The sequence below is a fragment of the Bos taurus genome, chromosome 2 (assembly GCF_002263795.3).
Source record: "Bos taurus isolate L1 Dominette 01449 registration number 42190680 breed Hereford chromosome 2, ARS-UCD2.0, whole genome shotgun sequence".
In the NCBI taxonomy this organism is placed as follows: Eukaryota; Metazoa; Chordata; class Mammalia; order Artiodactyla; family Bovidae; genus Bos; species Bos taurus.
Genome location: NC_037329.1, coordinates 10,649,915 through 10,665,707, shown reverse-complemented (window position 1 = coordinate 10,665,707; position 15,793 = coordinate 10,649,915). Strand labels below are relative to the sequence as shown.

The following is a 15,793-nucleotide window of genomic DNA, read 5'->3' as shown; positions in this document are numbered from 1 at the left end:
GAAGTACACTTCGATGCTGTAAAGAGCAATATTTCATAGGAACCTGTAATATTTTGTGCCACTGAAATTAAAATATGTAAATAATTGCTATTACCTACCAACATGATGTTCTACTGTTTTGTCAGCCATAAAGAATAGACAGTACCAGAAAAAAAAAAAAAAAAAAAAAGATGAAGGAAAGGAGGAAGTAGAAAAAGAGGGAAAGGAAGAAAAAGGAAAAAACAAAGAAAATTTAAAGGAAGGACTTCAGGTCATTACTTTGTTATGCCCAATATCTACCAGCTTCCTCTTATTTCTAACATTATAAGACTATAGAAGTATTTGTTAAAATTAATGATATTAAAATTTCTTGGCCAGAATAAAAGTATATAGGTTTTTGTAAATTATCTGTGAGTATATGTATCAGGGAAAAACATAATAATCTTCCATAAGTTATCACAGCACACCATCAATCCTGTCTCTGTCCCATCAATGCTGTTTCTTGGTGAGAGTCTCCCTTTGTCTGTCCAGTAGATTCCTAACTAGTCTCCATTGGCTCTTATTTTTACCTGCCTCAAATCCATTTTTTATGCTGTTACATAATTATATGTAAAGGTCTGCTCTGATAGTTTCTTCTCCTGGCCCCCAAACTTAAAGATTTCCATTAACTCTTAAATGAAGCTCAGACTTCTTAAGCAACCATTCATCACCATTGAGGGTCAAACTTAAACCTAACTTTACTTCACATTACCTCCTTGAAGAAGGTGGATATGATCTAGGAGGTGATATGCACCCAAACTGGAGCCAAACTGCTGAAGTTCAAGTCCTGCTTTATCATTTTATAGCCTTTAAATAGGTTATACAAATTATTTAACATCTTTGAATCAGTTTGATCATCTGAGAAGATAATACTTCTAAATTCCATAAAGAGCCCAAAAGTTCTAGCCCTTAGCAAGCATTTAGTTAATTGTCTAATCTAATGAGACTACTGACCTTTCCTAAAACACAAGTTACCATTTATACTTCTGTGCTGCTCTTTATCCAGGTGTCTAGCCTGGAATGCCATGTTTACTGTTCATCTATTCAAATCCTACAATTCTTTAAATCTTCACAATAAATGACACAATAAAAAATCTTTCTTGATGTCTGTAATTGGAAGATACCTCTCCTTTGAACTCTCTAATACTTTGTGCTATTCTTAATCCATGTATTCCATATTTCCCACCATCTTAATTACCCCTAATATTGAAACTCCCACCTTTGTGTTTCACAGAGTACTAAGTACTGTGTGTGTGCATGTGTGTCTGTGTGTGTGTGTGTGTGTCTGTGAATGTGGTCAAGAATACATTTTAAACAAATTGTTACGTCAAATCTCCTCTTTTGAGGAAGTAGTATATAAATTATTTTATCTAGGTGACAAATTGAGTTATAGCTCTATAGTGATGTTGTCATCTTCCAAATAGCTTCCAGAGGGACAGAGAGAATAAGAAAGGAAAGGAATATTGGGTGAACCTGGTCTAGTTAGAGGAAAGATCACTCTCATATGTGACAATTTTACTGAAAAAACATTGAGCACACATGCTATGAAGTTCCTTTGTCCTCCTAATTGGTTAGAAGCACGAATTATAATTTCCTTTTTTATAGAGAAGGAATATGTATATGGTTACTTATGCTAATTTGTGAGGCACATTCAAGAGTTGCAGTTGTCACTGTGGGCTAGTGGGTCTCCAGCCAGTAGTTCTATTGGTATCCCATCTCTATAAAAAAGAAATAGTATCATCCACCTCATTAGAACTGATTCAAATGGATTCTTCTTAATGGCTGAGTAATACTCCATTGTGTATATGTACCACAGCTTTCTTATCCATTCATCTGCTGATGGACATCTAGGTTGCTTCCATGTCCTGGCTATTATAAACAGTGCTACAATTGGACACTGTGGGAGAGGGAGAGGGTGGGATGATTTGGGAGAATGGCATTGAAATATGTATAATATCATATATGAAACGAGTCGCCAGTCCAGGTTCGATGCACGATACTGGATGCTTGGGGCTGGTGCACTGGGACGACCCAGAGGGATGGTATGGGGAGGGAGGAAGGAGGAGGGTTCAGGATGGGGAACACATGTATACCTGAGGCAGATTCATTTCGATATTTGGCAAAACCAATGCAATATTGTAAAGTTAAAACAAAATTAAAAAAATAGAAAAAAAGGAAATAGTAAATTATAGTTAATAAACCAGATACAGCTTTTCTGTCAGAAGAAAATTCTGTCCCTTCAAATATATATTTTAACCTTAAGGGATAATATTTGAAGAGTAATTCCATTTCACATTTCTTCTTGTTCTCCAATACCTCCCCAAAATGCTGAATATAATTAGCATGTAGGCTCACTTCCTATTATGGTATGATAAGAGAGTCTATCTTGGGTAATTCTGTCATCACTACTATTAAAAATAAATGTTTTGTTGCATTTTAAAGCTATTTATCCAAAGAAGAAAAAGAAGAAGAATGATGACATAAAGGTAGTTTATGCTGTTGCTGACCAGAAACCAAACAGAGGAGCAGATGGTAATTTAATATTATAATAAGAAATATTAAATAGTATTTTTAGGGAAGACTAAATTTGGATGACTTTTTTTTTTTTTTTTTGGCTTAAATGCAGACAATTCCTCTATTCCTTTTTGTCAAATGACAAAATTTGGGTGATGCTTACAAGCAATAATACAACTCTATTGCTTCCAGAATTTTATCTCTAATTACTAATTTAGTATTCTGGCCTTATATCATCATTTTAGAGAAATTAAATGGTCTATTGCTGCTGAATGAACAGTATATGAAACAAAAAATTGCAAGATAATTTTTATATTGCTCAAAATGATTTTTGAAAATTCTGAAGTGGATCAGAAATTAAGTACATTAATTCAGTCCATCATGGACTCCATATCACTTTATTATTTCTATCATTCTGTGTCACTTCATGTTGTATGTTAGAATTAGACCAGGAACCCAAATAACAGCATAAATATCCTCCAAGTAATACACTATCAAAACTATAAGACTGTTTTAAATTGAGCAATATGAATTCTTCTCCAATATTAAATTTCCAAAGAAAAATTTAGTATAAAAATTAAATCCATTTGTATTTATCAGTTAAATTCTAAGTAAAAAGTTTAAAATCTTTCTTATCCGAGGGTGTAATTTGATTACTCTCATAAAGTCTCTAGGATGAAACAGGATTGAGCTAAGGCTGTCTTCCACTCAGAACTACTGTAGTTTACTTAATTCAGCTCTAAACTTTGTGGGCACCATTTGTAACCCATTTGTAACATTTGTAACCCAGTTCAGTTCAGTCACTTAGGCATGTCCGACTCTTTGCAACCCCATGAATCACAGCATGCCAGGCCTCCCTGTCCATCACCAACTCCCGGAGTTCACTCAGACTCAACGTCCATCGAGTCAGTGATGCCATCCAGCCATCTCATCCTCTGTCATCCCCTTCTCCTCCTGCCCCCAATCCCTCCCAGCGTCAGAGTCTTTTCCAATGAGTCAGTTCTTCTCATGAGGTGGCCAAAGTACTGGAGTTTCAGCTTTAGCATCATTCCTCCCATGTGGGTCCCAAAAAGTTTTTTTTGTTGTTGTTGTGTTTTTTTTCTTTAATAAAACACCAAGTAATTACTTACAACATATACAATTATGACAACACAAGCCACATATCCACTAAATAGAGACAATAAAACTAAATTCTCAGTTTCTGAAGCAGTTATCCTATGCAGAATGGTTTTCTAAAACTCTAGTGTTTAATGAAGGTCAGAATTGTCTTAGAAAAGAAAGTCATTTAGTCATGTCCGACTCTCTGTGATCCAATGGACTGTAGCCCACCAGGCTCCTCTGTTCATGGAATTATCCAGGCAAGAATACTGGAGTGGGTTGCTATTTACTTCTCACTGATGTCAAAATCAGTGCCTCTTGAGAAACCTATATGCAGGTCATGAAGCAACAGTTAGAACTGGACATGGAACAACAGACTGGTTCCAAATAGGAAAAGGAGTACGTCAAGGCCGTATATTGTCACCCTGCTTATTTAACTTATATGCAGAGTACATCATGAGAAACGCTGGACTGGAAGAAGTACAAGCTGGAATCAAGATTGCCAGGAGAAATATCAATAACCTCAGATATGCAGATGACACCACCCTTGAGGCAAAAAGTGAAGAAGACCTAAAAAGCCTCTTGATGAAAATGAAAGAGGAGAGTGAAAAAGTTGGCTTAAAGCTCAACATTTAGAAAACGAAGATCGTGGCATCTTGTCCCATCACTTCATGGGAAATAGATGGGGAAACAATGGAAACAGTGTCAGACTTTATTTTTCTGGGCTCCAAAATCACTGCAGGTGGTGATTGCAGCCATGAAATTAAAATACGCTTATTCCTTGGAAGGAAAGTTATGACCAACCTAGATAACCTATTCAAAAGCAGAGACATTACTTTGCCAACAAAGGTCTGTCTAGTCAAGGCTATGGTTTTTCCTGTGGTCATGTATGGATGTGAGAGTTGGACTGTGAAGACAGCCGAACACTGAAGAATTGATGCTTTTGAACTGTGGTGTTGGAGAAGACTCTTGAGAGTCCCTTGGGCTGCAAGGACATCCAACCAGTCCATTCCAAAGGAGATCAGTCCTTGGTGTTCTTTGGAAGGAATGATGCTAAAGCTGAAACTCCAGTACTTTGGCCACCTCATGTGAAGAGTTGACTCATTGGAGAAAACTCTGATGCTGGGAGGGATTGGGGGCAGGAGGAGAAGGGGATGACAGAGGATGAGATGACTGGATGGCATCACCGATTCGATGGACGTGAGTTTGAGTGAACTCCGGGAGTTGGTGATTGACAGGAAGGCCTGGTGTGCTGCAATTCATGGGGTCGAAAAGAATCAGACACGACTGAGCGACTGAACTGAACTGAACTGATGTCAAAATATCTCAGTGATATTGGAGGAAAGAATGGTAAATGGAAAGTACTATTTTAAGCCTCACCAGGTTACCAGTCTATCTGTGACGGTTCTCCAGGTATCAAAATTATAAATTTAATTAAGTATAACTGAAAGACAAAAATGAATTCTCAAACTGTATTAATACTTTATCTGGGGGTGGTGGGGAGGTACTGTTTCTACTTTCCACTCCTAGAGATTGGCATGTGAGTCATTCTTTTTTTATGAACTTTAGAAATGTACAGTAGTGATATCACAATTATATATTAAAAGTGTTCCTCTCTCTCATTCACCATAATCAAACCTCCTAAATTTGCCTCTCACCGTTGCACTGAGTATGAACTCCATATGGTGTAACAGCCTATCCACCATTATGGGCAGTTTTCTCAACATTTTGTAATTGGCAACAATCCAAGTAGAGTTCAGAGGTCAGAATTCTCTACAGTTCCTGCTTCTTGTCTCTATATTTTTACATTCTCAAAAAAAGATCTGGAGGTAATTTATTTTGGTTTTTAAATTACTTTAAAGCAAAATGGAATGGTTTTATGTAATTGCATGAGTTTTAACACATATGAAATTGTGTGACTTCTATCAAAATCATAACATTTTCAACATTCCAAAAATGTTCTTTGGCAGTCATGCATTCCTTCCTCCAACTGATAAGCCCAGGCAACCACTGATATGTTGTCCAGCACTACAGTTCTTTTTCCTTTGGAAAATGTCTTATAAATGGACATTTTGATAATTGTTCCTTTCATTCAACATAGTGCCTTTGAAATTCATTCAAATTATTTCATTTGTCAGTAGTTTACTCCTTATTATTTCCTTTGTGTGTATGCAATGGACTTACCTCTGCATATATCAGTTGAAGAAAATTTGGTTGTTTCCAGATTTGGATGATTATGAATAGAAAGATCAGAAGTATACACTAAGTATACATTAAGCTTTTTGTGTGAACAAGGGATTATTATTGTGTATGTCGAAGTTTATAAAGAATTGCCTATTTCTCAGAGCAGCTATAACATTTTGTATCCCCCATTAGTAATGCATGAGAGATCTATTTGCTATGCATCCTTGCAACCGTTGATGTTATCAGTATTTTTTATTTTAGCTATTTATATAGATGTAATGGTATATCACTGTGGCTTTCATTTGTATTTTTCTGATGTCTAATGATGATGAGTATTTTTTCATATGCCTTTTGCCTTTTGTAAATCCTGCTTAGTGAAGTAGCTGTTGAAGCCTTTTCCTCATTTTTATTTGGACAGTTTTCTTACTATTGAATTTTGAAAGTTACTAATATATTCTGAATATAAGTCTTTTTCAGGTATGTGATTTGAAAATATTTTAATCTGTGACTTGCCTTTCAATTTTCCATTTCTAATTATTCAGTATGTCTATCCTTTTGCACATATTGCACTACCTTTGATTATTGTAGCTTGTTATTCTTAAAATGAAGTAGTATAATTTCCAGCAAGTTTATTTTTCTTCCCAGTTTTTATGGACATTTTAATTCATTTGCCTGAGTATTAGTTTTATACTCAGCTTTACATCAAAAAATATGCCAGGGTTTTTGAATGAAAGAGAAATAAATCTTTACAGGGTCTTCCAATCCGTAAACATTGTATTTCTTCCTATTTGTTTAGGTCACCCTTGATTTCTTTCATAAGTGTTTTGTAGTTTTCAGCTTAGAAATCTTGTATATGTTCTGATGAATAAGTGCTTCATTTTTGTACATGTACATGGTATTTTAAAAATTTGATTCCCAGTTGTCTGTGGCTATTGTTTTTACTATATCTCTTTGTACAGATATTTTAGTGGTTTTGTTCAAGGTAATAGCATACTTACTTAGCTTATCACAATCAACTCTGACTAGACATTCTTACCTCTTTATGTTAAATGTAAAGTGTAAAATGTGTAAATCTTACCAGTATATATGTTTCCTTATTCCTCTCCCCTTTGTTATTAGGTACCTTATATATTACATCTACATACACCAAACACGCACTCAGACAATGTAATCATTATTTAAATAACTAAACAGAGGTAGACAGTCTATTATATTTAGTCAAATAATTTACATTTTGGTTGCCTTTTAACTCCTGATGTTTCTGGTTATTTTTATTCTTTTTATCTTAACTTTTTTTCTATTGGAGTATAGCTGATTAACAATTCTGTGTTAGTTTCAGGTGTACAGAAAAGTAACATATACATATATCTATTCTTTTTCAAATATCTTTTGATGTGAAGGAATTCTTAATTCAGTACAATAAAATTTCACATATTTTCATTATAGTTTGTATATTTTGTTACTTTTTCAGGCTCATTTGTATGAATTCTCTTTGATATTGAAAAATTATTAATCTTTTACCTTATTTGTGGGAAATATTTTCATCATTTTGTTAATGGCATTTTTAGCCTTTCTTATTAAACATTTCAAACATAAGCAAAAACCAACAGAATACTTATGTGCCTCTCTTTCAATTTCAACAATTCATAGACTATTTTGTTTTGTCTGTGCCCTCAACTTCTCCCTGGTGCCCTATTGTTTTAAAGCACGTCACACACATTATTTCATCCATCAGTATATTATTATGTACCTAAAAGATAAGGATTATTTTTAATGCATAACCACAATATCATGATCGCATTACACAAATGAATAAGTCATTAATGTAAAGTGAAAGAAAGTGAAGCCGCTCAGTTGTGTTCAACTCTTTGCGACCCCATGGAATGTAGCCTACCAGGCTCCTCCGTCCATGGGATTTTCCAGGCAAGCGTACTGGAATGGGTTGCCATTTCCTTCTCCAGGGGATATTCCCAACCCAGGGATCGAACCCAGGTCTCCCGAATTGCAGGCAAACGCTTTACCGTCTGAGCCACCAGGGAAGCCCTTAAGGGAAGTCCTTAATATAATCAGACATTAAATCACTATTCAGCTTTCCAGTAATCTCATAAATATCACAAAAATATTTGGAAGTTACTTTGAATCTACATTGACAAATATTGCAATGGTTTGTATATCTTCTGAGTCTCTTTTAATCTGTGGATTCTCCTTCCATATATCCCTCTTCTTCCCTCCTTCCCTTCCTCCTCTTTTTTCAAACTATAGTTTGTTTGTTTCAGAAATTGAATTGCTTGCCTGGTTGAGCTCCTCAGTGACTGAACTTTTGCTGATTGTATCTATATGGTGTATGTTATTTCTTTTGTATTTCTAGTAAAGTATCAGTTTATTTACTTTCAGGTTCAGGTTCTTTAGCAAGGTTGATTCATAGATGGTAGTGTATCTTTCTATCAGGAAGCACCATAATATTGCACTGTTTTTCTCTTTGTGATATTAACAGCCATTTGTGCTCAAGGACTGATCCATGAATTAATTATAGGTTTCAAAATTGGGTTAATTCCATCATCTCTTCTTTATAAATTAGAATGATCTAATAAAAAGAAATTTACCCTCAACTTCTGATTGGTTACATTGTGATACAGATATTTAAGAATAGCAGACGGATGCTTAATACTTTAACATCATTTATTAGTTTTCAAAATAATGAATTATTTCAGTAGCATCTTCCATGCATGTGTGCTATGTCGCTTCAGTCATGTCCAACTCTTTGTAACGCTATGGACTGTAGCCCACCAGGATCCTCTGTCAATGGGATTGTCCAGGCAAGAATACTGGAGTGTGTTGCTATGCCCCCCTCCAGGGGATCTTGCCGACCCAGAGATCAAACCTGACTCTCTTGCATTACTGGCAGTTTCCTGCATTCAGTGAGATTCTTTATGCAGTGACCTACCAGGGAAACTGTCCATAATGCTATTACTGTGCTTGTTTATGCTGAAATAAACAAGCACAGTAATTATATACTGTGCTTGTTTGTACTTTGTAGCAGGTGAGAGCCCCTTCAAGATAACTCTTGAGTCCCTTTTGACACAACCCTATCGATTTTTGTTAGCTTTCTTGTTAACTGAGAAGCTTATTCTGTACACATTCAGTTGTTTTCAACCAATGAATTTCATTGGCATCTTTGAAAAGATGAAGTGATATATATAGTTGGACCTATTTCTGGACATGCTGTTTTGTTTCATTCGTCTGTTTACCCTTATGTGAAAACAGTATTCTATTAATTACTTTAGCCTTATAATGAGTCTTGAAATTTGGCAGTTTGAGTTCTCCAACATTAATTGCTTTTCTAGGTTAACTTAGTTGTTCTAGGGCCATTGCATTTCCATAGAAATTTTAATTTTTAATTGAAGTATAGTTTATTTACAATATTATGTTAGTTTCAGGTGTAAAAATTATTCAGGGTTTTTTGTAAATTATATTCCATTATATGTTATTACAAGCTATTGAATATAATTCCTTGTGCTATACATCAAATCCTTGTTGTTTTATCTATTTTATGAATATAGTTTGTATCCATTAATCCTATACTAATTTGTCTCTCCCTTACTCCATCTCCCCTACATAACCATCTTTGTTTTCTAAGTCTGTAAGTCTGGTTCCGTTTTGTAGAGATTCACTTGTATTACCTTTTCGATTCCACATATAAGTGATATCATAAAGTATTTGTCTCTCTCTGTAGCATTTACTGGTGGCTCAGAGGTTAAAGTGTCTGCCTGCAATGTGGGAGACCCAGGTTCGATCCCTGGGTCAGGAAGATCCCCTGGAGAAGGAAATGGTAACCCACTCTAGTATTCTTGCCTGAAGAATCCCATGGACGGAGAAGCCTGGTAGGCTACAGTCCACGGGGTCACAAAGAGTTGGACACGACTGAGCGACTTCACTTTCACTTTCATATGACTGACTTCACTAAGCATAATATTCTCTCTAGGTCCATCCATGTTACTGCAAATGGCAATATCTCATTCTTTTTATGGCCACATAATATTCCATTTTGTGTGTATGTATGTATATCTTAAGCCAATCATTTTCTGATGGGCACTTGAATTATTTCCATATCTTGACTACTGTAAATAGCAGTGCTTTGAACATTGGCATGCATGTATCTTTTCAGCTCTCTAGTTTCTACAACTGTCATTTGGAAATTTTGTGGGTTCACCTTTCATTTCTTTTTCTTGCTGGCCAGGACTTCCAGAACAATGTTGAACAAAAAGGTGATTGTCTACATCCTGATCTTGTTCTAAAATTTAAGGCTAAGTGATCAATATAAACTAAAATATTAGCTCTAGAGATTTGAAGATAACTTTTAACAAAGGAAAGACATATCCTCTCATACTCCCATTCACTAAGAAGTTTCATCATGAATGGGTGTTGTTTTCCCATGTTTTTCCTTGCATCTTGGAGATAATCATCTAAATTTCCTTCTTTTTGCTCCTACTGTGGTAAGTTACTTTGACATATTTTTGAATAATAAACCACCTTATGTTCTTGGGATAAACATCACTTATTCATTGTGTATTATTTTCTAGTATATATTGTCGCTGCTGCTAAGTCGCTTCAGTCGTGTCTGACTCTGTGCAACCCCATAGACGGCAGCCCACCAGGCTCCCCCGTCCCTGAGATTCTCCAGGCAAGAACACTGGAGTGGGTTGCCATTTCCTTCTCCAATGCATGAAAGTGAAAAGTAAAAGTCAAGCCGCTCAGTCATGTCCGACTCTTAGCGATCCCATGGACTGCAGCCTACCAGGCTCCTCTGTCCATGGGATTTTCCAGGCGAGAGTACTGGAGTGGGGTGCCATTGCCTTCTCCAGTATATAGTGTTAGATTCAGTTTATTTATAATTTTTACATCTTTTGACATGGGAGGATATTGACTGAGTTTTTCTTATAATGTCTTGTAATTTTTATATGATTTTTATATGTGAGTGATTCTGATCTCAAAGTATGAGTTAGGAGATGAGTTCACTCCTCTTCGTTTTTCTGGATGAATTTGTGTAGAATTAGTGTAAATTCTTCCTTTGGTATGTTGTATAATTCAGAAGGAAAGTCATTTGAGCCTAGAGTTTTCTTTGTGGAAATGTTTTAAAGTACACATTCCATTTATTAAATAGATATGTTCTTCATATTTTCTATTTGTTCATGAATGTGATTTGGTCATTTTTTGTTTTTGATGGAATATATATCTCATTTTATAAGTTATTGCTATACCTTTTCATAATTTATTATTTTTAGCATCATGGAAATGGCAACCCACTCCAGTGTCCTTGCCTGGAGAATCCCAGGGACAGGGGAGCCTGGTGGGCTGCCATCTATGGGGTCGCACAGAGTCGGACATGACTGAAGCAACTTAGCAGCAGCAGCATAGACTCTGTTATGCCATTATCTCTGTGTCTTCTCTTTTTCCTGATCAGTCTGACTTATCAGTTTTATTTAAACTGTTTATTTTCTCTTGTTTTTCTATTTCCTTTTCACTTAGATCTTATTTCTTTTCTTCTGCCTATTAAGTGTGACAAGGTTGCGGAAGAATTAAAATTTTGATACACTGCTGAATAGTATGATATGGTACAACCACTTTGGAAAACAGTCTGACATTTCTTAAAACTAGACATACACCTACCATATGACCTAGCCATCCACTACTATGTATTTACTCAATAAAAATGAAAACATATACTCACAAAAACTTGTGCAGGTAAATTCCTAAATATTTGTAAGTTGCCAAAACTGTAAATCTCAAACAACAGGGGAGTAGATAAAAATAATTGTGACAAATCCATTGAATGGAATAATTTTTAGAAATAAAATGAATGAATTTTTAAAACATACAATATTATGTTGAGTGAAAGAAGCCAGGCAGAAAAAAAGAATACATACTATATGATACCATTCCTATCAAAATTCTAGAAAATGCAAATAAATCTTGTGTTAGAAGTACAGAGCAGTGTTGTCAGAGAGTGGGAATAAAGAGATAGATGGATTACAGGTGAATGAGAGAACCTTCAGGGGGTATTATAAATTTTATTTTGGTTGTAGTGATGGCTTCACAGTTATGAGCATATTTTTAAATTCAGGAAACCATACAGTTAAAATAAGTACAGTTTATGTTACTTCAATTATACTTAATATGCTGTTTCTCTTTCATTTACTTTTAGGACCCTATGTAAACACTCTTCAGAGATCTCTAAGTAGTTCAAAGAATGTTGCCAAAAAACCTGTACCTGCTGTTGTTTGCCGGCTAGATGCACAAGATGATACAGAACAAAAGGTATAAAATTATGTCTCAAACTTTTGTATGCTGATTATTAATTTATCTAGTTAACTGTTGCTTCTATGAACCACCTCCTTCTCTAGCATGTTAACTTATCTGTTAGGTATATTAGGGTCTATTCCTGAGAACTGATCCTTTCCCCTATATGTATTGATTTACCTTTGTGCTAAATTCACTATGTAATTTAGCAGAAACTAATCCAAATAATCATTTAGCAACTGCAATGATAATATCTAATATCTATTGAGCATCTGTTGGCCAAAGCCCTGTGGCTTTTTCCAGAAGGAAGAGAAAATGAATAAACTGGTCACATAGGATACATAATCTTCCCTCCTGAGGACTTATTATTTAGGGAAGCAGATAGACACACAAAAAAATGTTTTACAGTAAGTAAAGAATATGGAATGATACATTTTATTTTGATTCTAAGCAATGTGTTTTTAAAACATTAATTGGATTAGAATAGTTTGGATTGTACTTCCCTGAAACAAAGCAAATGACTAAAGTTTTTAGAATCAGCCATTAAATAGATTATCATGAATTTAAACAAAGTATGGAATACTGGAAGAAGTGAAGTCGCTCAGTCGTGTCTGACTCTTTGTGACCCCATGGACTGTAGCCTACAAGGCTCCTCTGTCCATGAAATTTTCCAGGCAAGAGTACTGGAGTGGGTTGCCATTTCCTTCTCCAGGGGATCTTCCCCACTGGCCACATACTAAACTCAATTTTGAACTAGTGAAATACCCATAGAACTAGTACCTACCTGTAGAAGGTACCCTAGGAAGCTGGTATTAAGTATTACCCCTGAGACAGTTGGAAGATTAAAGACAAGAAAATCTGTATTAATTTGGTTGACTGATGGAAGGCAAATCTCTTTAAGAAGTAAAGTTACTAACTATCTTTAATGTTGTGCCATTTAGAAAGATGGAGAGACAAGTGAAAAACCAAGTGTTTTTGATGATAGAGGTAAGAAAATAAAAAACATTTCATAATTGTTCTCTTATTTGTTAAGTACCTAATTATGGTTTCACCATATAGTTTCTCAAGTTGTTTTATTTGATTATAAAAGTCATGGTTATTTTGGAAAATAAAGCATGATATGAAACTATGAATTTTGATTTGTAAATTAGCCTATATATTTGAATGATTGCTTGATGAGGATGGTTTTTGAAAATTGTGAGGTGTGGGCAAGTTAGAATACCTGCTGTAACTGTTCCAGTGATAAATAGAGTAAGGTACTGACATACTATGGTTCAGTAGGTTACAATACAGAGCACTTCCCAGGAAGGCCCTCGTGTCCCACTGCCATATATTCCTCATAGGCAATATATCCTAATTTGTATCTCCTCTTGAATGGAATATACAAAAGCTAAGTTTTTATGCATGTTGTTAGATTTCTGGAAGTCACCCAAAGCACTTCCATGCATATCCTACAGTATACACACATAGAACATGCTAGAACCCTCCATGTAGTACCCAATGACCACCTCAGATTCAATACAAAAATCAAATTCTTCATCCTCCTGTTTTTACCCAGGCACAAAACTTGACTAATCTTTGACTCTTCCTCCTTCTTAAATTTTGTATCCCAACATTACCAGTCTCTGTCTAACCTACCTCCTTAATTCCTCTTCCCCTCTCCTCTTTTCCATTCCCACAACTGCTGACTTTGTTTTGTCCATCCTTGAATATTTCAGTAATCTTTCCCCAACCTCTTCCTCTTCTTTTTAATTTACTATATATTTTGGTATAAAAGCAATTTTCCTAAAACACAGTTTTGGTTATTCCCCTATTCAAGTTGTGAATGGTTTTCCATTGCAGACTGAATGAAATGCAAATATCCAGTTAAATCTGCCAGTGGTTTGTGACTATAGGAATTAAATTGGCATAGTAGTATATGAATTAGGATCAGAGGTTAAGGATCTCAGACTTGGTTTTGAGGGCAGTGGTGAGCCACTGGAAATTTGTAGGCACTGAACATCAACAAAGCACATGTTATTCTTGGTGATACTGCCTTAACTCAGGTGAATCCCTGATTGATGTAACCCACTGATTGAGCTCAGTCAGCAGGGAGAACATTGAATCAGTTCTTTTCATGAACATTCATCCTGAATCCAGCAATATTATCTTTTTGTATGTAATTGTTTCTCTTCTTTGTCCAGGGCAGCCATGTGTCTCAACTCAAGATTCAATGATTTCACCTCAGAATTCAGCTACAAGAAATTTTTCCAGATCTTCAATGACTTATTTGAATCATTCAAAAGTTGAGGTATATAATATTTCCTTTGCTCCAAATGTGAATAATAAATGAAGTACCATTTTATGATCATCATTGGTTAAAAAAATTCATTCATGAAACTACTATACAGAACAACTTTGCTGCTGCTACTGCTGCTGCTAAGTCACCTCATTCATGCCCGACTCTGTGCGACCCCATAGACAGCAGCCCACCAGGCTCCCCCGTCCCTGGGATTCTCCAGGCAAGAACACTGGACTGGGTTGCCATTTCCTTCTCCAATGTGTGAAAGTTAAAAGTGGAAGTGAAGTCGCTCAGTCGTGTCTGACCCTCAGCGACCCCATGGACTGCAGCCTAGGCTCCTCTGTCTGTGGGATTTTCCAGGCAAGAGTACTGGAGTGGAGTGCCATTGCCTTCTTCGAGAACAACTTTACTCGCTGAAATTAATCATATCATAAAATTTCCCCAAAATAGGCTGCAACATACAGTTCATGGTACATACCTGTAACCTTCAGAGAAAGTATCAAATTAGGCTTATTTGATTGGGCTTTGGATAGTGCTGATAGATTGTTCTGAGACAGATCATTTCTTCCCATTGCCTTTTGACTAATGATTAGTTAATTGCTTTTGAAAAGTTACCAGCAAAAGTTCAGGGTGTGACATCTGGATATAACATAGATACATAGATACCTTTCTCTGTGGGTTGCCAACTTCCTATCACAGGAGTAAAAAAACACATCTTCCATTACGTTAGCAGCACAGTGTTAACTGGTTGAAAGAGATTTCAGTATACTCAAAATTTATTAAAATTTTTCTAAATGAATTCTATTTGATTACGGTAGAAAGTAACATCATTTTCTGTGTCCTCTAACGCATAATTTTTGAAAGAGTCCATTATATAAATTCATAAATGTGTGATTAATATAATATGCTTTTCTGTAGCACAGTTTTATTATGAACAAGCAGTTTACGTTTCAATGTTCTGCTGTGTTAATAACCACATTAAGCATGAAAAAGAAATTTTTTACTAACTCTTAACATCTAAAGTCCTCATATTGCCCAACAAATATTAAAGACTATGTCATTTACTAACAACCAAAAAAATGAAAAACTTCTTTAAATACATTTTATTATTGACCGTTTTTGAGTAATGTGTGTATTCTTAAATTTGCCATCTGTATTTCTTGAAAACGAATATGAAATGTCCACAAATACCTAGTTTATTATAGGCAATACCATTAGAATTTTATTATGAAAAGTATTACATCCTGTTTCCAACATGTACAAAGATTACCACTGTCAGAAAATGTATGTCTGATGGTCTGTGTTCAACTCTTAGATCTGGGAATTTAAAAAGTCTATTGTGAATTCACTGATTAGCTCTAGTAATCAACAAATTCAACAAAGTTGCAGGATACAAGGTCA

At 35.3% G+C, this 15,793-nt stretch overlaps 1 protein-coding gene across 1 annotated transcript in view; it reads left to right on the top strand.

The window, feature by feature from the left end:
* The window catches only part of FSIP2 (fibrous sheath interacting protein 2), a 142,481-nt gene that overhangs the window by 39,650 nt on the left and 87,038 nt on the right, over positions 1 to 15,793 (top strand). The window contains exons 9-12 of the mRNA XM_059877827.1: positions 2,461 to 2,550; positions 12,017 to 12,129; positions 13,053 to 13,098; positions 14,295 to 14,401. Coding sequence (XP_059733810.1) covers positions 2,461 to 2,550; positions 12,017 to 12,129; positions 13,053 to 13,098; positions 14,295 to 14,401 — 356 coding nt within the window. The remainder of the gene's footprint in view (positions 1 to 2,460; positions 2,551 to 12,016; positions 12,130 to 13,052; positions 13,099 to 14,294; positions 14,402 to 15,793) is intronic.